The sequence below is a fragment of the Maylandia zebra genome, linkage group LG7 (genome assembly GCF_041146795.1).
Source record: "Maylandia zebra isolate NMK-2024a linkage group LG7, Mzebra_GT3a, whole genome shotgun sequence".
Classification (NCBI taxonomy): Eukaryota; Metazoa; Chordata; class Actinopteri; order Cichliformes; family Cichlidae; genus Maylandia; species Maylandia zebra.
Window position 1 is genome coordinate 57,684,679 of NC_135173.1, and position 23,029 is coordinate 57,707,707.

A 23,029-nucleotide genomic window follows, 5' to 3' on the forward strand; every position below is an offset into this window, starting at 1 on the left:
CCGTGATAAATGCTAATGAGAAACAAAGTCTGTGGGTTCTCGTGAGATGATTGACATTTCCCGTTTCTCATTACTGGCATAGCCAAGAAGAAACCAAAACCACGTCAACAAATTCTGAACGCATTGTTTGTTGACTTGATTACCAGCAGTTAAAAAGATATGTGTGTCACCTAAGATATCATTTTAATCGTGGGAATGAAAGTACTTGGGGTACATTTGAGCTGTTTTCTAACCACGTGTGAAAGCTGATAGCTAACTGTGAAAAAGCCTGAGCTGCAGCTGGACAGAAGAATGCGAGAATAAAAGAGGAAGCCAGAGGAGGAGCCAGCATATGGCCGAGAACAGGATTTAGAGGTAAGATAGTCAGAGGGAAAGGCTCTTCCTGAGTTGAGCTGTTGACTATATGGACGTTTTCTCTGCTCTCACCGCTGTGCTGAGCTATGGATTAGTCTTGCACTAAAATTCTTTTTTTTTTTTTTTTAGATGCTTTAGACACGTATAAAGGTAAGTACAAAAAACCTTTTTTTGCCTAACAGCTTTGCAAGCAGAGTGTGCAGCTTGGTGAATCAACTGTTGTGTACGTAAAATACAAAGAAAAAGGTTTTAGAAGGATACTAACTTTCTGCGTGAGGCTCATTTGTGTATATTTGCTCAACTTTCCACGGCCAAAACACACGAAACAAGAAAGAACTGCTCACTACAAAGATATATTTTTGTAAAGTCAACTTCATGAGCAATAAAATCTCTGGCATGCCGTATCTTTCAGGTGGAAAAGACTAGAAAGATATGAAAGAGCACAGATACAGTCTTTCTACCCTCACGTGCTGTCCTGAATTCTTTTATGCTGAAGTAAAAGAGGCTTGGACACAGGGGTATTATAACTTTTCCGGAAATGACGCTGCCTCTTTGCCAAGATGAACAAGCCAACTCAGATTCCAATCATTGTTCATGTGCTCTGCTCAGTTCTCATTGACATTAATGCTGGCACCAAAAACTTTTAGCAGAAGTTATTTTCTATCCTGTAGTGCGATTGTGTTAATTTATATGTGACACTTGTCTGCTGTCTTGAGCTCTTCTGTAACTCACTTAAAGTTCCTCCTTTCCTATAGCCTGTGCGCTATAATACTGCAGACGGCCTTTGCGCTACAGTTTCTGTGTGTGCAGAATACCCAAGGGAGTACATCAAGTACACCATCAGAGGGTCAACCTGACAGCCTTTGATGACCAAAAACGGTTACAAATGCAAGCATGTAACCACAGCCTACTTCAGAACCTCAAGCGCACGAGTTTGCAGAACTTATGAAGTTTAAGATTCCTGTGAAGGTTGCACTCACTTGTTTGCGTTTTGGTTTGCCATAGAAGGTTCTAAACAGCCTAAAATATTAAATAGATTAATTAAATTCAATAAAAATGTAGCATACTAAACATCAAAAGGAACAGTGATCTTTATCTTCTAACCCTACCGGAAATGCTGGCTACATTTTTAACAGCCACTGAAGCTGCATGTGTCATCCTTCTTTTGTTTTTCTTCACTGTTATATCTGCAGCTATTTCTCACATTTGGTCTCTCTTCCTTGCCATTTTTGCCACCCTGCTGTTCTCAGAATTCATTTCCTCACGTGCAAATTTCATGCAGCTGTGAGTTCCAGTATGCTTCAAAACATAGGAGCAGCTGTATTGTTAGTGTCTTCTGACGTCCACCACTTCAGTATCTAATATCAGCGTGGGGTTAGCGTGGGAGGATCTTACTTAAATTGAGCAAAGATTTTTTTTTTTTTAAGAGAAAGGAGGACTGGGTGTATAAGTTGAGCTCTTCTTATTTGGATGCTTAGAAAGTCCTTTCTTTTTCATGAACACTAAAAATAAAGATATACTGTATATATAATTAAAACATGGCAATATTTCAACACTTATGTGTTATTTACAAAAGTTACAATAGATTAGCGAGTGCCAGTAGATTATCTTGCTGTGTCTAAAAATCCACTGCTTCTACTGGTGAGATTAAAAGTGTACTGTATATGTAGCAGCCTAGCTTCCCCCTGTTTCCAGTCATTTCATGCTAAGTTTATGCTAATTGGCTCTTGGGGGGAAAGTTCCAAACCCATATGATACTGGTATCAATTTTGTCATCTATGGCTCATGCAAAACTTATACCAAGGGATACAAAACAACCATAGATATACAGAAAATGACGATAAAGCTAGAATACAAAACTTAGCAAAGAAGAAAATAATGTGTATTTCATCAAGTAAATAAGCTGACATTAATACAGTGCACATTTAGCATTGCTGTTCAATAAATTTTCAGTACACAGTTCTTATTTGACAGGGTAACATAATAGAGCATGGCTGCTTAAAGACAGATATTTCCCCAATAAATGCAAAAGTCTTAATTTCTTTATGAAAATGAGAAATAGAAGCAAACTGAAACTTTCAAACATCCATGGAAATGCAGTATATAAGGAGAAAAAAAGTTGTACAATTCTACTGAGCTTGAAAGTCGAAGTCAGTATTTTAATTGACCACCTTTATGCTTCAACACAGCTTGAATTCTCTTAAGCAAGCCTTCTCGTAATTACTTTAACCTCCTACGACCCGAACTCTTCCACAGCATGCATTTTTAATTTCTCTTTGATATTTGGGCATATTGGGGCCCGATGAATGTAAAAACAAAGAATTACCAGTTTGTTTGTTTTTTACCTTATTTTTATTTTTAAGAAAAATAAGAGCCACATATGAGGATATTCGTTTAAAAGTATTTTGGTCTAAATAACCCAAAATGTGATGTCCACATATGTGGATGCCAGGGAGGTTAAGTAGTCTTTAGGAATGGTTCTCCAGCCTTCTTGAAGGACATTCCAAAGCTCTTTGGGTTTTGGCTGGCTTTGGTTCCATTTTCTGTCAAGATTATCCTGCACTGCTTTAATAATATTAGGACTGCGCTCTTGATCAATCCAAGACTAATACTAATACTAATGGTATTCCAGCTATCAAGGTATACGTTGAATGCAATAGCAGTGTGTCTGAGATCATTATTCAGCTGAAAAACAAAACTGTTGCCAGTCAGATGCTTCCAAGATAGTATTGCATAGTGGATCAAGATCTGATGGTATTTTTCTGCATTTATAATTTCATAAATTGTGACAAGATCCCCAACACACTGGGTGAAATGTAGTCCCAAAATATGTCAGAGCCACCATCAAGTTTTATAGATGCCCGTAGATACTCACTCTTCCACCTCCACGCATACCGACGATATCTACAGAGTCAGTGTTGCCATTAATTTCCAGTTTCCAGTTCTTGTGTAATTTTATTATATCTCAGCCTGTTTTCCAGTTTCTAAGTGACAGCCACCCTTCCACTGAAAGCATTTCTAATGAGGCTTCAGCGAACAGTAGATGGATCAACTGAAAGGCCAGATGCATCTCTCAGGTCTTGTGTCAGGTCTTTGCTGGAGTTTTTCCTATTTCGTAAGGACATGACTTTCAGATACCATTCATCTGCAATCGATAGTTTTGAAGGCCTGCCACTTCTTCTTTTGTCCTCTGCTTGTTCCGTTTCCTCAAATTGTTCACGACACACTGCAAACCATGCTAACGTATGCGAGAATATCTGACAGATATAAGTTTTTGGCTGATAAAAATCACCTTGCTGGTGAAAAAAAAATAGATTTTTTTTTTTTTTTTTTTTTACATCATCCGTTTCGTTTCCTGTTCCTATGTGACCATGATGAGTAAGATATTATTAACCCTGATTCTTGGGCCAGTCTGGGGAAGCAGAAAGGCAACACTGAAAACAGAAACCCCCTTTTCAGGTAAATAAGAAGACTAAAGCCTTCAAAACCACTATTAAAGGAAACTTTGGAGGAAGTTGATGTCTTGCGTCATAGGGACTGGAATCAAAATTAAGATTAGGGAAAATGAGTTTTCCCCAAAACTGGATTTCTCATTGCTGATTCTATCATATTGAACTGGTGCATAAAAATGTAACATGTTTTTATTTTTTGTTCAAACCACAGAAAATAAGCTGAAACGTTCACATATCCTATACATAAGTTACACATTGCTAAAAAGCAATCAAAGAAAAGATTTATAACATAGCAAAGTTGAATATCTGAAAAATATGTTCCGTTATACACTCAGCACTTGGTTGTGGGCTCCTCTGCTGCAGAGTTTTTACTGGTCATGGTCAGCAAAACATTAGTAGTAGCTTTGGTACCGTGGGCACGTGCTGAGTCCTGTCAGAAAAGTAAAACTGGTTACTCCATACAGCTTTTCAGCAGCACAAAGTGCTCTCAAATCTTCTGGTAGATGGCTGCATTACATTTGGACTTGGTAAAACACAGTGGACCAAGCATCAGCAACACCAGCAGATGGATGGTTCCTCAGATTATCACAGACTGTGGAAACTTTAAACTTCAAACACCTTGAATCTGTGCTTTTCCACTCTTCCTCCAGAATCTAAGTTATCCCAAAATGCAAAGTTTACTTTGACCTAAGTAGAAGACTTTGGACTACTGTGAACTTTTTAAGATGCACTGGTGTAGTTTCTTCAAAGTCCTTTATTTCCTCTCTGCAGATGAGTGACCGAGACAGCAGCATCTCTGCCTCTCAAACAGAGGGAGAATTCGAGGGAGAGATGGATGAAGAGCTTGAGGGAGACACGGAGATGGAAGAAGAGAAAAGTGAGAATGGGAGAGGCAGTCCGGCCCCCAGTCTCTCCAACATCTCCTCCACTCTGCGCGCCGTTATACGCATCAAACAGAAGTACCAAGCGATGAAGAAACGGCGTCAAGAGATGGCCCTGGGGGGCCAGTGTCCCCTCACAGGCGCCCCAGGACGAACCAGCCCCAAAATCTTCACCTTTGATGGAATCACCCCCACTGCTTTCTCCTCTCCATCATCCAGCATCCCACAGAGGAAGAAGAGGAGGAAGAAGAAACGGGTGTTGTTTCCTGAAGGAGGGAGACGAAGGGCTGCACCAAAGCAGGACCGCAGCCGAGCCAAATATTGCCTGTATCTGCTCTTTGCCATCGTCTTTCTCCAGGTAAATAAATAACAACACATTTTCCAACAAGTGGTGGAATGCTTCTCTAATGTGCTCCTCTGACCTTTTTCTGGTGCCATTAAGAATTTGATTTACAAAAACATTGAATGAATGAATGAATAGCTTCCATTATTATGACTCATCTCTTGCTAGTCTGCTTCTTTTGTCGCCAGCTACAGTATAAATAGGGAGGGCGGGAAAATTGTGCTATCTTCAGCTCATGTGTATGATTAAATATAGACCTTCTACTTGCTCAGTCATGTCCTAATTCATTCAGACGAGAAATACAACATGCCATGAATCAGTCTAAGGTGTGTTCATCTTTGAGGAACCTTGAGGCACTGTTCAGCAGAGATTGGTTAATCCAGCCGTCACCGAGCTGCTTTATTGTCACGTGTATCTTGCAGCTTTGTTTATGGTTTATTTTGCCATTTCAAATGTAAATATTTAAAACTGGTCCAAGTGTATTTCCTGTTCTAGTTTGCCAAAGTGAGAAGCTGGGCGGAAATCACTCTCAGCTGTTTGCCGTATAACTCCAAGGAGATAATCTGTATATCAGTATATTTATATATTTCTAAAGATATACAGTCATGCCAAAAAGAACATTTTCACAAAACGCCATATAGTCCTGTGAATGTAGTATTTATACAGTAGTATGCTTGCTGAAATTTGGATACTCTATAAAAAACACATATTTGGTGGAGTGAAATTGAGGTTTAAAAACTGTAAGAAATATGGTCCCTTCGAGGACATAGCCACACACCTCACTGTCTAATCACCCTGCATATTTAATACTTTACTTAGTGCAGAAATATTATTATTAACAGTTTAATTTCAAAATTAAATAATTCTGTATACTATTAATTAAATTGGATTCATGACGTTAGCAGTAGACTGGCTGCTACGCAGAACTTTTCTGCTTAAACACTCAAAGTAGAACAGCTGTCATTCAAACATGCATTCCTATCTAAAGATTCACACTGATGAATACATCAGGAGCAACTTTGGATTCAGTATCCTTGGGCAAGATAATCAATCTAGAACAACTATAGTCTTCTGTTAAGCAGATGATGTGCTTTGCCTCCTGAGCAACAGGCACCCCTACTTTCACTTCGTAACACTTCATAACGCATGCGTCTGTAAACGTGTCAGTTATTTCTTCCCCAACACAGCAGTGAGATTGTGTTTTACCTTTGGCAAAATTTGAATTGCTAATATATGAATTGATCTAGTACAATAAACTGTGTAACACACCAGGAAATTGGGGGTTTTCTTTTGTTTTCAATAAGAAGATGTTTTTTTTAAACTGTATATTCTGACATATCTGGAAGTTTAATGATTGAAATTCAACAAGTTTATTAGCATTATATTCTACATTTATTTAAGTACACAATTGTTCTTCTTTTTAAAACCTTCTGAAGTTTCACTTTATATGTAATACTGTCTATATAAAGGTTCAAGGACTGCAGATGAGTCTAAAATAATTCTTTGTTTTCAGTGTTCTTGGTCCAAGGAGTGCATCCATTTTTAATGAATCCTCGAAATGCCCCTGCACTCGGCTATATTCTTAATAGCTGTGGTTTGTTTCTTTCAGGTCTACAACGCCATAGAGAACCTGGATGACCACGTTCTTAGATATGACCTGGAGGGATTAGAGAAGACACTGAGGAGGGAAGTGTTTGGGCAGCAGGGAGCTGTGGAGAGCCTGCTGTCCCACCTGAAGGACTACCTGTCTACCTACGTCCACAACAAGCCTCTGGTGGTATCCCTGCACGGCCCGACCGGGGTAGGTAAGAGCCACCTGGGACGCCTACTGGCCGGACATTTCCGCTCCGTGGTGGGTGACACGCTTGTGCTGCAGTACTATGTGCTCCACCACTGCCCCCAGGAGGCGAACGCCCTGCAGTGTGCCAGTGACCTCTCAGCTCAAATCTCGGAGATGGTGGAACGAGCCGAGGAGGAGGAGAAAATTCCGCTCTTCATCTTCGACGAGGCAGAGCACATGCACCACGAGATCCTAGACACGCTGTTGCAGCTCGTGTCCTCCAACCAGTCCAATGAATACCTGAATGCTATTTACCTGTTTCTAAGCAACCTGGGTCATGCACACATCACCAAACATATGCTGCACAACTCTTCGAGTATTTCCATGGCGATGACAGCATCAGGTCGTCATAGCAATCTGGTAAAAGAGCTGACTCCTATTTTACGTAGCATGCTGGAAGAGCTTCACCCGCTTTGGACAGAGGCTGATATCTTACCTCTCAGTCTTTTGGAGAAAGGTCACGTAATGGAGTGCTTCCTGGACGAAATTACTCGAGAGGGATTCTACCCGGATCATGCTAACATAGAGCGGCTTGCGGGGGAGATTGAATACTACCCTGCAGTAGGGGGGCACGAATATTCCCAGACAGGCTGCAAGCAAGTGGTGGCTAAAGTCAACCTGCTGTGACATGCTCTTGTTTGCATTCTTTTAAACATGGAGAAAAAGGATTGAATTTACAATTATGAAACTTGAATGACACGATTCAAAGCCAACGCTTTTAAGAGTGGTTTTGTAAGAATGTAATAAAAAAAATTCACACACAAAAAGGTGGGGATATTAAACTTTGTTGGGGGAAACAAGGAATAAATTTGGTGAACACTAAAAATGCGGCAGGTAGTCCCTGAAGGGTGGGTTCACCCAGTGTACATAAATAAAAGATGATTTAAGTTCCCTGTTGTTGTATCTCCCAAATACCTCTGAATAGCTGCATAGAAACAGGAGAACACCTAGACATCAGTACAGTGCTGGTTCACAGAGGATATTTCAGTAACTCCAGGGACAGTTCACCTAGCACTACCAGTAAGTAAAATGTAACTGTCTAATTAAACCAATCCAAACACTTAATGAACTGGCACAAAGGTATGTTCAGACATTCAGACACTGCTAAGAGTTTCTGGTTTGACCACCTTGACATTTGGAGCAGACACAAAAGAATCTGGGAGGATAAATCCCACTGACTGTTCTTCTGTATACATAAATCAGGCCTGGGCTGTGGTCGAAACCCTCAGTTATTGGACTGTGCTTTAAATCAGGCTCCAAATTCTCACCTCTAGCAGCACAATACGAATGCCCCCGGCCGTCCCTCTTAATCATGGCCCCAGTTCAGAGAGAAAACCCACAAAACAGAACCGGAGTCCTATTCCATTATTCCTAGCTGTCCCTTGCCTACAGATTGAGTATCAGTCAGTGTCTGTTACACTCATGGTGAATTTTTTTAATTGATTTTTAAATGTGGGGCATTATAAAAGCAGCTCTATCTAGTCATGAATGCTAATAAAGAAAAACAAGTGAAGGATATACACCTTACTAATGGTCTTTTGTGGTATTGAGAAATCTCCTGGATAAGGTTAATAACATGCACTGGAGCTGTGTAAAATTAATATTCACTCATTTATGAAGGAGGAAGTTCATAATGCAAAAGTTACTAATACCTATTACAGGATGTTCACAGGATGTGTGACAGATAATGCAAGACAGCGCAAGAGCACATGGTAGCAAAGTGTCTTTGAAGGCAATCAATATATTTGAAGTCTGGTCTCTGGTAGGGTCATCCAAACAAAGACAGCACAGATGGGCATCACCATATATGTTAAATTGGACCCATTATATTTTTCCTTATTTTCTTTTATATATTAATATTTTATTTATTTTCATTATTTCATTATTTTTATTTTACTTATACTATATATAAATTCCCTATATATAATACACACCCAGTTACATTGGAGGATGATCATACTAAATGTATTTGCATAAAATGACATCAATGTAGTGCTCTAAATGCTCTTTCTGTTTTTTTCCTGCTCTTCTTGCTTCTGATGTTAATTAGAATTGGTATGGGAAGACAACTTTGAATGGGAAGGAGCTAAAAACCTCTTGTTCCAGACAGTGGAAGAATTGAGGGGCTCCACCAAAGCCCAGCACAAGTAAACCGTGAATCATGTAAAGGTACTAAATCAAAGTACAAGAACTTGCTAGTACCTGGGTGGAAATGACCATATTGTTTAAGGTATCTTTCAGTCCAATTGATATCAACTTTATGTGCAGAATTTACTTTAAACACCAACACTATTCTTCTTGATGCAAGTGCAACTTTAAAAGAATATTTTTATACTTTAAGAAATCTGTTTTCTTCTCAACAGACATGGCACGAAGGATAGCACATAACATTTGTTATGAAGCTAGTGGCACAAACTAGCTAGCTCAGTTTAGCAATAAGGTGGCTACAGATTAACAACTAGCTTAACAGCCCCATGTAAAGATAATTGCTTTAAATTATAAGGAACAATAAGCTATCACGTATAATTACATAAGATAGATTTTGTTATTAACATTCATGTCATGTGTGGTAATGGTAGTAAGGGTACATGTATTTTGGCCTGACAACTGTTACAAGCTTCTCTATTAGGGTATGTAATGGCAAAGAAAATGACTCCTACATTTAAGTTAGATCCAATCTTCACTTGTCATTTAGATCTTTAAAATCCCAAGATAGTAAAAGTCATGCTCAGCTCAGCTACAGCTACAGAAGCCTGGCCACCACTGCACTGTAAGAGCAATATAATACTAAATACTGAAGGCATTAATTGAGACAAAGAATTCAATTCATTAATAGGTGCTGTTTTCCCATTTTTTTTTATTATTAGAGTTCTCTTAGTTTACACTGGAAAAAATGAGGTACTGTGTCTATGTGACAAAGAAAAGAAAGTCTCATAATAATAATAATAATAATAATGACAACACAAGATGAAAAAGAAACATTCTGATGCAGGATTTCCAACCAAAGTAACAGGACAGACATCTGGGGACACAACACTCCTCAAGTGTTTCGACTGGAATTACTTGGAGGACAAGCACCTGTACTTTAATATACAGAGCTTAAGAGTGGAGATAGTTTTGAAGACACGATCACTGACAGCAACGAGTGAGGTCCCCGAGCAACATGAGGAAACAGCTGGCAGTCAAGTTAAGATAACTGGTGCCTCTGAGATACAGAAGCAAAATAGCCTCACTTTCATTGTAACCGTTGAGCTGAGACAGATAGATGAAAACAACACTGTAGAAATGTAAAAACACAAACAAACCCAAAGAGCTACCAGAAGATTCCATTATGTTGATTTCACCTACCAAAAACAGAAGTCACAAAGGGCTAAAAAAGCATTTTGAGACATGTGCAAGAATAGATCTAACATCGTTCATGTCGTCATTCCAGAAATCGGTCTTTAACTTCATCCACCACTACTTCAATATTTAATGATATGTGTTGTATGAAAACAATGACATGGATTAAATAGTCCTTGGATTGCAGCAAAAAAAGCCAAAACCGTTCAAATGGATACAAAAATAAAGCAACGACACTCTGCACCTCTTTTAACCAAGCAAATAAGCTTTAAGCTCTGCATCCAACCCTTCATTTGACATGCTTTTAGGAATGCAGTAATAACTCAGTACTGAAGCTTTAAATGAGCTACACATGTACACCAACAACTACTTCATTCAAGACCTACAGGGAAATAAATAGTTATTTCAAACGCCATAAAAACAATTCTCCACAACTATGCACCGCCAGTTTCAGGATCAGCCACACAACTTTTTAAGCATAATGCTAAGACTTGACTATTACTGTCAGAAATGCTCATCAGAAGTATGAACAAGGGAGGGGTGTGTGAGGGAGAGTCCAGAGACAAGAGAAGGAGACAAGTTATCGTGATAGGAGGGTGCCGAAAACTAAGTGCTGAAGTGGGCTTCTTCTTCTTTATTGGTAGGTTTCGTGTTTACGCTTCAACCTCGAAGCCCATGCCGACTTTGTGTCCGCCGGCGTTGAAGTTCTTGCCATCAATGAGAGCTGAGAGGGTGACCTTAACACCTGCACAGACACAGTCATAACGTTGTAGATACACTTTCAATTTTAGACCTGTTCAAAAAAGTTGACATGGGGGCACGAGTATCAGTGCGTCTATCCTATCCTAACTATCCTATATAAGTGTGTGGTGTAAATTTCAAAGCACATGGTTTGCCCCTTCTTGCTTGATCAAGATCTTAACTCCTGAATTTCTTAGTCAAGGTTGCCCTCACAAGCTTCAAATTTTCGATCGACTGAAACGGGTTAAAATAAAAACATTTTGTACAACCAAACAAGTTGTTATGCTGTGTAACATGTAAATAAAACAAAGTGCAATGACTTGCAAACATCATAAACTCATATTTTATTCACACTAGAACATTAAAAAAACACAAACATTTCAAATGTTTACATTTTACTATTTCATGAAAACTATTAGCTTTTAATTTAGTGGCAGCCATACATTTCAAAATAGCTGGGACAAGAGCAAAAGGTCAATAACATGAGTATGGGGGTATGGGTATAAAGAGAGCATTTCAGAGAGCTAGAGTTTCTAAGAAGTAAAGACAGGGAGATATTTGAGTCTGCGGGGGAAAAAAAGTTGATATTCAGAATATTTTTAGAATAATGTACTTTAATTTTACGTTAAGATGTAATATATAATTGTGAAGACTTTGAATATCTCAGGATCTAAAATGCACCATTAACAGGGAAAGTTCTATGGTTTTAGTAAACAGACAAGATCTTTTACAGGGAAGAGCGTTCATGGTTCAGACAGTGCTAAACTCCATACTGTATATGTTACAGGAGCATGGCTTCATATTCGAAGATTCTAGCTGCTTAACTGGCCTGTCTGCAGTCTAGATCTTAAACCATAGGTGTCAAACTCTGGCCCGCGGTCCAAATTTGGCCCGCAGCCTAATTACATTTGGCCCGCGAAGCCATACCAAATTACTATTAGAGCTGGCCTACTGGTATTATACAGCTAATATATATATTGTTTAGTATTAAGCTTTGCTTGTTCCATATTCAGTTTTTCAGCAAAACTTATTTGAGTCCATAAGAAAAGATTCATTCTTATATCTGGAGGAAGATTTTTTTTTCAATAAATATTAATGTTAGCCCGTGACTTTGTTCCAGTTTTGAATTTTGGCCCACTGTGTATTTGAGTTTGACACCCCTGCCTTAAACCAACTAAAAATATTTGGTGCATCACAATCTGTTGTTTGCTTAGAATCATATATGCAACAAGAATATGAAAACATTCCCCTCGCAAATGTCCAGCAACTGGTTTCCTCATTATCTAGACATTAACGTACTACTGTGTTACTGCCATCAAATTCATTATGACCTATTTTTTTTCTTAGAATTTTTATACCAAACTTAGTTTAAACAAGTGATTTTTTTTACTTTCTATTCTGAATAAAAATTCAGTTTGTGAGATTTGCAAGTCATGGATTTACATATTATATACCATTGTATTGTATGGTCTTTACCTTACAATATAAAGCGCCTTGAGGCAACTGCTGTTGTAAATGGTGCGACATAAATAAAATTGAATTTAATTGAAAAATATCAGTTTTTTTGGAAATGGGGTTGTATTTTTAAACAACCAAGATCTTCCTGTGTAGGTTGGGAAAGTATTTTGCTGGGTGCCAATGGCACAGTTGAGGAAGGTAACTCACCTGGTCGAAGGCTCTGGGTGTAGCCTATTCCGATCAGACTGGCATTGTTCACTTTGGCCTGTAGGGGAAACATGACAAGGCGTCAGACACAACAGCACAACGGTTTGTGAGAATATGCTTCAGCAACAGTGCATGTGAATGTGAAGAGTCAGTCCTCACAGACAGAGAGGCATCTTTGTCCAGCTTGTATTTGGCAGCAATGCCGAAACGAGTGTTGTTGCTGCCAGCTGTCCAGGCCAGAGTAACCGCTGTCTCCAACTCGTCATTTACCTTTTGGTAGATGGAGCCGCCAAACTCAGTCCCGTCATTACTGAGAGAGAACAGACATTTATTTACTTAAGCAAACAGAAGTCTATCCTGCAGACCAGTCTCCAAATTATAAATTCATCCCTCTTTGTATTCCACTTATGACAACCCATAATGAAATTAGTAACTGATGCCCAAAAATGTGTTTTAGGTCACTGGGACAATTTGCCACTAAATTCAAATCAGTTCCAAGTGAACATTTCCATGAGAAAAGTCTGGTTCGAGATGGGAGGAGACACAAATCCTGTGGGGTAGTTGCTCTTGGGGTAGAAGGGTAGAGGGGTAGAAGCAAATCAAGTCCAATATGAGGATATTCTGTCTGTGGGTTTGAACAACCTTTAAAAAAAATGCTTCCACCCAGCAGGTTTTTGTGCAGAGCTTTGACTACAGCAACAGAAGCTAGATATGTGATGCCCATGATTTGAAAAGCAACAAAGCATCTTCACAAACTGTTTATGTACGTATGTAAAATCACTCACACATTGGTGTGAAGCTGGAAGTCCCCGGCCCTGTATCCGAGTGCAAAGTTGTTCTGAGCCAGTTTGGATTTGGCCGTATCAAAGGCCATCTGATAGCCTGCCAGCCAGCCTTCATAGCCCAACACAGCAGAAGCGTGGATGATGGGACCCTCAAAGTCAACATCGCAGCCAATATTCATATAGTCACGCTTGTAGCCAGTCTTGAGCTTGCCACTCTTCTTGCTGAAAAGTTGGTTAATCACAGTGATGAGCCATTAAAATACCAAAACCAATGACAACAATAAATTCCAACTTATCTGGAAACAATATGATGTATTGAATTCCCAGATCACACAGCTCCATGCTGTTAAAAAACTATTTAAACCACATGAATGAGCCACACTTTTGCATAAGCTGACATGTTCTGTTATTACTGTAAACACAACTCTAATTAGATTCTGACACAGACAGAGTAGGAAAGTCAAAAATATATTAGTAGAGAGGGAATGCTTTGATAAGGGCATGCCAAGAGAAACAGAGTGGCCAATAAGTTAAAGGAAATATAAGACACTGAGAAATCAGCTTATTCTTTGAGACTGTAGCGGTACATTACTATACATCAACGTGGATACAATAAGTAAGAATAACAACATTAATTATTAGAGGCATTGAAGTACGCAGAAGAACTTTCAAATTTGAATATATTCGAGGTGTAGTTGTTAGATGTTACTAATAATTATAGGAACCTCTATGTGTGTCCATCTTTTGTCAGCACACAATAACATGTAAAGAGTGAGGTCAGCTGGATGAAAACTTCTCTTATCTGTTGATCTATCAGATTTGGAAAATATTAGTAAACTAAGTGTACAGCTTTTACTATATCGGTAGTTAAAGGTTTAAAAAGGAGGACTGAATTTGAGGATACAAGAAGTTTAAAGCATGCAGCTAATTATTAACAAGGCAAGAGTGGAAAAAAGAGTCAGCACTCTGTTTATCCAGGATTGACCCAAAGTTAATACTGATTACATAACACAGTATAAGTCACACAAACCAATAAATGGAGTCTCACCCTGTGTTTGGTACAAAAGATGTATCCAAGCCAACTTTCAGTCCTTGAGCCAGCTATAGGTAAAGTAAAACTTGGAGTCAATAGTTTTTTTTAGGAACATTTAAACAATTAAATCAGTTTCTTAACCACAAACACACACCTGGTCCTCCACAGTGACTTCAGTACCCAGGGTGTTATCTGTGTTCCACTTCTGGTTGACGCTCAGGCCTAGCTCCTTCATCTTGTACTTGGTCTCCAGGCTCCCTGAGGCCTTCCCTGTATCTGTGTTACTGGAGCCAGATGTGTTGAACTCCTGGTGAAGGACCAATTAGCACAAAGCATGAGTGTGGAACGCAGGGTATTGTTGCGCAGATTGTTGAATTGTTGGATATCAAAATGGAAAAAGGAACTGAGACCAAATATAATTAGTCATGTCAAAAATACAGTGATAATCATCAGCATGTACTCTACATATTAAACAATACAGATACACTGACATAATAAGACAGTCTCACAGATGAATGCATGCAAGACACTAATGAGGCAGAAGACAAACAAAGTGAACACAAAAACAATGATAAACATGATGATTACAACAAAGTGATTATCTAAACTGCCACTGACAATAAGCACTAGAACACTTTTTCTAAACAAGAGTGCATGCTTAAAAACAAAGGAAAAAAGAGAACCTTGAAAAATATATGTAAGAATGCAATGTAATTCTCAGACAGTGGCTGTTGCCCTGACTTGCATTTATTAAAATAAGATTAGACTGCTTTTATGCATAGTGAAATGAGTAAGAACAGTGCCAAGTCATTAGAAAAACACAAATCCACCTCCCAATGTTAATAAGACATTTTTCTGTACTGGCATATCAACATCAGTCCTACCAGCAGAAATGTATTCTAGTTCCGATCACACCCATTCAAGTCAACAATGAAGATTCCACCAAATTCAACGCAGCATGGTTCAGAATTGGCTTTTAGCCTTGTGTCACTAAAATCACAATATTGTCAAAAATGTTACCGGATGCCAAGATGATTTTAGAGCCCTCTAAATGTTACCGGATGTGTATAGAATAGAGATATATATACAGCTACCACACATGAATGCTGTAGCAAATGTAAACAATATTAAATGGACTGGATCTTATACAACATGCCTCTTTAACCTATATTCATACAGGCACTTTTTTCTATACCTAAGTGCTTTCTGTGTAACATTAATCCAATTCTTTCATGTGATGGATGCGTCAAAAACCAACTTGGGATTCAGTACTTTGCCCAATGATACTTTGGCAGACTGGAGAAGGCAGGGATTGAACCACCAATAAAAAAAAAGTACTTTATAACAGAAGGTAAGGTCAGCTAATTAATCCATATCCTGAGCCTGAATTTAGCTGGCACTTTTCAATGTATTTTATAAGCTAACCCTCTCAGCTAACGATCACAGATTTATACAGCACAGCCCAATTACAGCTAGCTAGCTAACGGTATCTAGCTTGCCAACATCATTGCCAGTAAAATAATATCTGAAAGGTAATACGAGTTAGATAGTGTTCCAAATTACTTAAGGTAGCATTGTACAGAAATCTGTAATCTGTTAAAAAGTAATGCAACATGTGGCATTGTTTTTGTTTTGTTTTTTTATTTCAAATTTTATTTTCAAAGCAAATTATATTTGATTTAAATTACAATCAGGGCTTTTCTCTAAATAAATTCTTTATTACAAAGTACATTTAAAGTGGTGCCCTGCTGATGATTTTTGTATCGACAAGTCTTTCAGTGTGTGCTAACGATAACTAATTTCATTTTACATGTCAAAGCAGAAAAAAAACCTGAGGTAATGATCAGATAAGTCATCACCACACACTATGTATGCGTCGCAAAACAACATATGTATATGAATCAACAACATATCTCTGTGTGAAAATCTGTCAACGAACTGAGACAACGGCAGCACAGTTTCTGTGATTGTACTTCTGTGAGTCCAAAGAGATGGTCCTTTAGCAAATCTCAATTCAGACACAAATATAAGAAAAGTCAATGCAGCTGTATTAGAGACTGACTAATACATGCATCATGTTGTGACAAAGGCCTTCATAGCACATGATGTCCAATAGGGCTGTGCGATATGACCAAAATCTCATATCCCGATATAAGAATTCTATCGTCGATAACGATATAAATCACAAAAATGTAACATTTTCTGTAAATTCTGTGAATCTCGGGCAGCTCGACTTGCTTGAAGTGTTTCCAGCTGGGCGTCGTGTAGCTGGAGTTGTAACAGTGACCATCAAAATGATGAAAAAATATTGCCGTAAACAGTTTATTTTGCGACACCACGAAACAAACGATAGCGTAAAATGAAATGATAGATGTTTTTATATCATCATCCGATATATATCGTTATATCAAACAGCCCTAATGTCCAAGTTAAACTGTTCTAAAAGCTTAGTCACCATTACTGAAGCTACCAAACAAACACAGACGCTGCTTCCATCTTTAACACACTCAGGTGACATTTTATGGCATTTAAGAAAGATTGTGTGACTAAGAACCTCATCAATTACCTAGTAACTGACCAGGAGCAGCCCTAGTCATTTCCCTGGGTAACTGCAAACTGATCAGTGTTAAGTCATTCGATTCATCCTATAATACAGAACACGACAATCAAAGTTACTGAGCTGTTTTGCTCTAGAGTAAAGGGGGCTGTTGACAGAATAATGAAACAATGCCATTCAGATTTTTTTTAAATAGCTATAAAAGTGTAGTGCAGCCCTGCCACCCAATGCATCTTTTTGCTTTCTTCCCGTTTTTAAATTCCTCCAAGTCTCTTCTTTTCCTTATTTTCTCTCATACATATCTTATTACAATGATGGCTGTTTGGGGTGGCTGTGACTCAGGAGGTAAAGGAAGATCGGTGCCTCGATTCCCTGCCAATTTATTCTCAATTTATTGGGAAATATACTTAACACCGAGTTGCCTCTGATGCATCCGCTGAAGTGGGAGTGTATGCGCAAATGTTAGACAAAGGGCTTGGATACAGAAAAAAGTGTGTGTGTGTGAGATTGTGTGAATGACGCTTGAGTAAAAAGACATTTACCACTGAACATGTTCAAAGTTTCAAATAATGAGGACTGGTTGTTTACAACTACCCTGACTGCTCTAAACAGTCGTTTTCAGAAGTTTTTTTTTTTTTAACTCTTGGCTAAGCATGATGTCAGCTGGGAAATATCCCTCACATGGTATTCTCAGGCACACAGTGATGAGCACCGAAGCCCCACCCACCCACTGTTCAAACCTTTTCTGTTCAAAATGTAACCAATCAGTGGCTAAAAAAGAAGAGAAGCTAAAATGTCTCGTTTCCACCAGTGAAATAAAGACCAAGTAAAACATAAATACAGGACTATTTTGAGCAGTAAAGGTAGCACAAAAAATTTAAATATTGAGCCTGAAATTAATATAATAGCTTAATAATATTCTTCTCCATTTTCTGGCATTTTATCAATCATACAACATACTGTTTGGTCAGGTATAATAATGCAAAAATAATGTAAAGGAGTACAACCCAAAGTAAAGACAATCTCCATAAAGAAATGGAAATAGTATAAATGAGTGTGAAGAGAGAGAAAATCATTTTTTCATGCTTTATGAATATTATAAAGACAAAAAAACAAATTAACCACAATAACAACTGAAAAAATGACTTGTAATTGAACAAAGGTTTAGGTAAGTTAACAGAACAGAAATCCATGGAAACTTGTTCTGAGTTACACAGACAGACAGAGCAGTCAGCCCTGACACCGATCTTACCATCTACATTAGAGAGCGAGCAGTCCAGGGCAGCAGCGTGGAGACAGAGCAGGGGTTAGGAAAGGTGACCAGAGAGACAGACAAGCCACAAATGCACACCTGCAGGCCTGTCATGTTTCTCAAGAACAGAGAGCACATTAAGCCAAGCAGGTCCACATTCGTCCACCTGAGATGTTTTTACACATGAACTCAACAGACGTGTTCTAATGGAAATAACTCTGTTTGGTTAAGGTGAGGGTCACCTGAAGGAAGCAGCACAGACAGTATATGACATTCAGTCACTTGCTATGAATTCTCTAAACAATCACCTATCAAATTGCCACACAGAGATTTAATGTCCAGTCTGTCTGGACTTCTGCCTTCGTGCAGGCAGCACAATGTCTAAAGAGTTCAGAGGTATAGTTTATGTGTGAAAACAGCTTTAAATCCCTTTCAGCTCCGAGTCACAGCAGGAGTCCAGTTACTGTAATTAAATAAGGCATTGAGCATGAGAGGGTACCTGTGCAGCAGGATTTGGAGGTTAGAGATTAGCATGAAAAGGCAAAGGAAAGGTGAAGAATAAAGAAAGAACATGAAAAGAAAAAAGTGTTCTCACCACTCCGCTTTGTGATTTGGTCTTGAGGTCCAGCTTCACAACACCAAAGCCTGATTGATTACAAAATATGAGTTAATAGTTATTATGTGCAAGACAAATCAGAGACAGGAAGGTTTAAAAAGGCATAATTTAACATTTTTAGATAGATTTCCTCCACAAAGGTGGTTTATTAATTGTAAAGACTAAGCCACGTTGTGGTCAGACTAGCTGTAACATCATTTTAAAATGTTAAACGAGCAACAGACGAGCTTGTAAACCTTCCTTCACGGTTTCCTACACAGACTTTACTTGGACAGGCTGCCCAGGTATGCTGGCGGGCACCCAATTTATTTACTAAAAGACAAGTTGATTTCTTTTGTTTTTTAAAATTCAATCACTGCTTACCAGTTACATCTGCTCATTCTCAAGTGCTTCACCACATTCGAGGTGCTGCTCTGACAGTTCTCCATTTCATTCAGCTTCCTTTAGAGACTCTTGTCTGTTGTTAGATTTATACAATTTATATACTCCATGAATTCATACATAAATTATATATTTTTTGTACATACTGGTATCTCCTTCAAAAAACAAATATGTACCTTATATGTACAAAACTGTAATTTCAGCGTTCAAAAAATGAGTATCTAATGTCTGAAATTATATCCAGACTTTTAGTTCTGTTCACATCAGTGTATTTATTAAATGTGTAGTGTGGATAAGAAGCACACAGAATAAGTTGTACTTTAGGAATTCCCCACAGTTAATAATTTACTCCTAAGCTTAAAACAGTGCTCACCATATCCCTTGCTGAATATATCTTTGGCGGCCTTGCCCAGGTCTGAGTATGCTGGAGGGACAGCCATTGTGCTGGAGAAGATAAAGGCAGATGTTTCTTTTGTCAAATTTGAAACTTCACAATATTCTACACAAGTGTTTAAAGGCTTAGCAGTAAAAACTCATCTTTAGAAACAGGGTATGACCATCCATGTTGTTCATCAATTGGTTATACTGCTCAGTTAAGTGCTCATACTGAATGAGCACTTAACAAAAGTTAAAGTCTCAGTGGTTTTTGTATATAGTCACAGGTTACTTCACTAGATATACATATTCAGCTGCTTTTTAAAAAAAATATCTAATCAGCCAATAACAAGGCCACTGCATTAAGGCATGGGTATAAAGATGGTCATGACCTGCTAAAGTTTAAACTGAGAACAGAGAATGTTTGCAGAGCATGTCTGAAACAGAGAAACTATCCAGTGAGCAGCAGTTCTCCATGAAAATGCCTTGATGCAAGAAGTCAGAGCACAATGGTCAGACTGCTTAAAGCTGACAGGAATGCAACAGTAACTCAAATAACCACTCATCACAACTAAGGTATGCAGAAGAGCATCTGTGAATTCACAACATGTTGAACCATGAAGCACATGAGTTGCAGCAGCAGAAGACCGCCTGTCAGCCAAGAACTGGAAACAGGTTCCATCAAGATCACAAGCCATTCTCAAACTGGGTTCTTGAACATGATAATGATTTTCATTGTACTTCATTCTTCACTGTCTCTACAGTCACCAGAACCTTTTTGAAAGTTGCTGACGTTTGAGATTTTTTGCTGAAGTCCCCATTTTGTTAGGATGGACTCCCGTGTACCTACTGAATGCAATAACTGCCTGTACCTGATTAAACAGTCGGGTTACCTATTGACATCCAGCAGAAGGGAACAAGCTGTTCTTTGATAGACTCCTTTTAAGCAAACAACAGTATTCAGGCAGAAACTGGTGTACTTTGGTTAAGCAAGAAGAGCCACCAAGCAATGCACTGAGTCAGGAAGGTCCAAAAAACCTCAAGCAGAAAACTGTTTCAATGCCCAATCCATTAGGTTCAACTCTATGCTGTTCTGTGTTTACTACACCACCAGTCAGCGGTTACGACCTGGAGAGCTACAGTGGTTTCACATGGGATTCACAAGCTGCACAAACACCTGGGTTAACTGCTCTGTTCTGTATCTCTTTTTCCTCGTGATCTCAAGAGCTTTGACAGACAATATAAGAATGAACCATAACCTGTACATGAACATCTACAGCGCAATACAGGACCAAATAACAAAGCTAAGCTGTGTTTTACACAGTGTCAACCTAACAGAAGCTACGCCAATGTTAAAACCACAACTAACATGTCCACTTGGATTCAAACCAGTTTCCACGAAACATAAGAATTTAAACAGTTGCCACAGTGAACATGAATCAAGTTCTGCTGCATTTTGGTTGTTGTGAGATGCATGCCATTGATGATGATGACTTTTACAAGGTGTTAAAGTGAGTAAACCTTTGATAATTAGTATGCAGGGTGCAAACAGCAAAGTGGCAGCAGTTTGTAGGTAATTCCCTCTAGCTACTGTACGCCAAGAGCTCTTTCTTGCGTATTTGTAATGGTCTTCTACTAAAGCATATACTGTGGTAAAGCGAGTTGACTTTAGTTCTGACAGCAGTACTGTAATTATCAGGCTCTGGCTCTCTCTTACTCTCATTATATTTGATGAAACATCTGCTGTTATTACTGCACTTATGGTAACCTACCCTACCTACCTACCTACTATGTTGTTATTATATTATATTATATTATATTATATTATATTATATTATATTATATTATATTATATTATAGGAAACCACTGCACACACGTTTGGGTGTGTGTGTGTGTGACAAGATATGCACTCACAGTAAGAGCAAGGAAATGAGAAACTAGCGGTACTGTACTGATGACTGATGTAACTCTAAATAGACTCACACGGAGCTCTAAACGAGACATGTGCAAAATAATTTGGTAAATAAGATAAAGCCACATTTCCATATATTTGTACACGCGCGCTAACTCATGAACCGGCTACGATTGCTGCATGAAGAACAAAAAACTCAATGTGGGATAGCATACAAAAGGGGGGCTCCGTGTTTCTTTCTCTACTGAATATACTGCAGTTATAATCGGACTATTACCTTATGTGTACAAGCAGCTGGTATAGATAAGTTCCCAAGTGACCAATGCTAAACAACAGCTCGTTCTGCTCATCGCAAACGTTCAGTGCTGCATCTCTTAGTTGGGACAAAGGATAGCAGATGGCCGGGAGGAAGGCGTATAGGGGGTTTGACAGTCAGTTAGCTGGTTGCTGTCTAAGTTGCACTGACACACTAACAAGCAAAAAATATGATAGTTGCGAGCATATTAGTGACACCCTACTCCTTTCCCAAGCACACACACGCACGCACACTTTTATATCCAGCTAAACAGAAACCCCACTGGTACGGCTGCTAAATCCGTGCCTAGCTTGACTGTTCTGTGTCGCTGCAATGGAGCTCTAGAAACCAATGAACCAAAGGATTTAACTGTGCACTGCAAAGCTAAACATCATTACATAACAGATACCGTTAGCTATACCGTTACAACATGCTAGCTGGACATCTAACCTTGGAGATAAACGCACAATTCTCAAAGAAGCAACAGCACATATAAATAACTACGCAGGGGTTATAAAGATCAGCGATGTGTTTAACATTTATCAGCACTGTTACCGATGCAGCAAAGGTATTTGCAAAAGGAGTCTGCACAGCCCGGAGCGTCCCTGGCGTGATGCGGTGGAGTGAATTGACAGCTAACCTAGCTTGGAAATGCTTATAACGGGGACAGGGCACAATGAAGGAGATCTATCATGGCGCATGCGCGCTATCGACTAGAAGCGAACAAAGAGGTATTATAAGAGCAAGAGATATATCTGAGACACTGTTAATGTGAGGCAGTAAACGTTTATTAGAACACAGAGGCGGACAACAACGTGCCTTATTCGTGGACGCTTAGTCTTTGGACATTAATGCAGCTTTCAGACTGTCAGTCACATTTACTGTATCTTACTGTAGATAGATACACTGTGTGTCCAGGAGACGTGGCAGAAAGGAAGCAAGTTCTTCCCTTCCACCTGGGAAGAGAAATGGAGCAGAGGTAGTTTTGAAGGAAGAGAAGGCATGAGGCATGAGTTTGAAGCTGGAAATCAAAGGGGTGATGTAAAATGTTGTCAATCCATATATCCCAGAGGTTGGAAGACAAAGAAGAGAAAGAGGAATTTAGTAAGTTAGACGAAATGGTAGAGAGTATCCCAAGGATAGATAGGTTGGTGAACAGACTTGGATGGAATGGAAATGTATGTGAACGGAAGACATGTGATGA

The 23,029-nt window shown here is 38.8% G+C and overlaps 2 protein-coding genes across 4 annotated transcripts; one reads left to right on the forward strand and one right to left on the reverse strand.

The window, feature by feature from the left end:
- Positions 1 to 113: 113 nt before the first annotated feature.
- On the forward strand, positions 114 to 10,180 carry tor4aa (torsin family 4, member Aa). Of its 2 annotated transcripts, XM_004566954.5 has the most exons (4): positions 114 to 354; positions 484 to 504; positions 4,578 to 5,045; positions 6,640 to 10,180. In XM_004566954.5, the coding sequence occupies exons 3-4, from the start codon at positions 4,578 to 4,580 to the stop codon at positions 7,495 to 7,497; spliced, it is 1,326 nt and encodes a 441-aa protein (XP_004567011.1). In that variant the 5' UTR covers positions 114 to 354; positions 484 to 504; the 3' UTR covers positions 7,498 to 10,180. The 2 variants fall into 2 exon arrangements, with proteins under 2 accessions (XP_004567011.1, XP_014265891.1); XM_014410405.3 differs by lacking the exon at positions 114 to 354 and having other exon boundaries at positions 361 to 504.
- zgc:56235 (Voltage-dependent anion-selective channel protein 2-like) lies at positions 9,708 to 22,514 on the reverse strand. 2 transcript variants are annotated; one of them, XM_076886759.1, is made up of 10 exons: positions 22,381 to 22,479; positions 21,808 to 21,903; positions 19,616 to 19,686; positions 18,841 to 18,890; positions 14,591 to 14,743; positions 14,452 to 14,504; positions 13,404 to 13,625; positions 12,778 to 12,928; positions 12,619 to 12,676; positions 9,708 to 10,957 (listed from the first exon to the last, which is right to left on the reverse strand). In XM_076886759.1, the coding sequence occupies exons 3-10, from the start codon at positions 19,680 to 19,682 to the stop codon at positions 10,866 to 10,868; spliced, it is 846 nt and encodes a 281-aa protein (XP_076742874.1). In that variant the 5' UTR covers positions 19,683 to 19,686; positions 21,808 to 21,903; positions 22,381 to 22,479; the 3' UTR covers positions 9,708 to 10,865. The 2 variants fall into 2 exon arrangements, with proteins under 2 accessions (XP_076742874.1, XP_004567013.1); XM_004566956.5 differs by lacking the exon at positions 21,808 to 21,903 and having other exon boundaries at positions 22,381 to 22,514.
- Positions 22,515 to 23,029: the final 515 nt, after the last annotated feature.

Coding starts and splice junctions, on each gene's coding strand:
- zgc:56235 (XM_004566956.5), bottom strand. CDS start 19,682: ATGGCTGTCCCTCCAGCATACTCAGACCTGGGCAAGGCCGCCAAAGAT. Junction 14,505..14,590: donor AAGTCACTGTGGAGGACCAG/GTGTGTGTTTGT, acceptor CTTTACCTATAG/CTGGCTCAAGGACTGAAAGT. Junction 10,958..12,618: donor CACCCAGAGCCTTCGACCAG/GTGAGTTACCTT, acceptor GTGTCTGTGCAG/GTGTTAAGGTCACCCTCTCA.
- tor4aa (XM_004566954.5), top strand. CDS start 4,578: ATGAGTGACCGAGACAGCAGCATCTCTGCCTCTCAAACAGAGGGAGAA. Junction 5,046..6,639: donor TTGCCATCGTCTTTCTCCAG/GTAAATAAATAA, acceptor TGTTTCTTTCAG/GTCTACAACGCCATAGAGAA.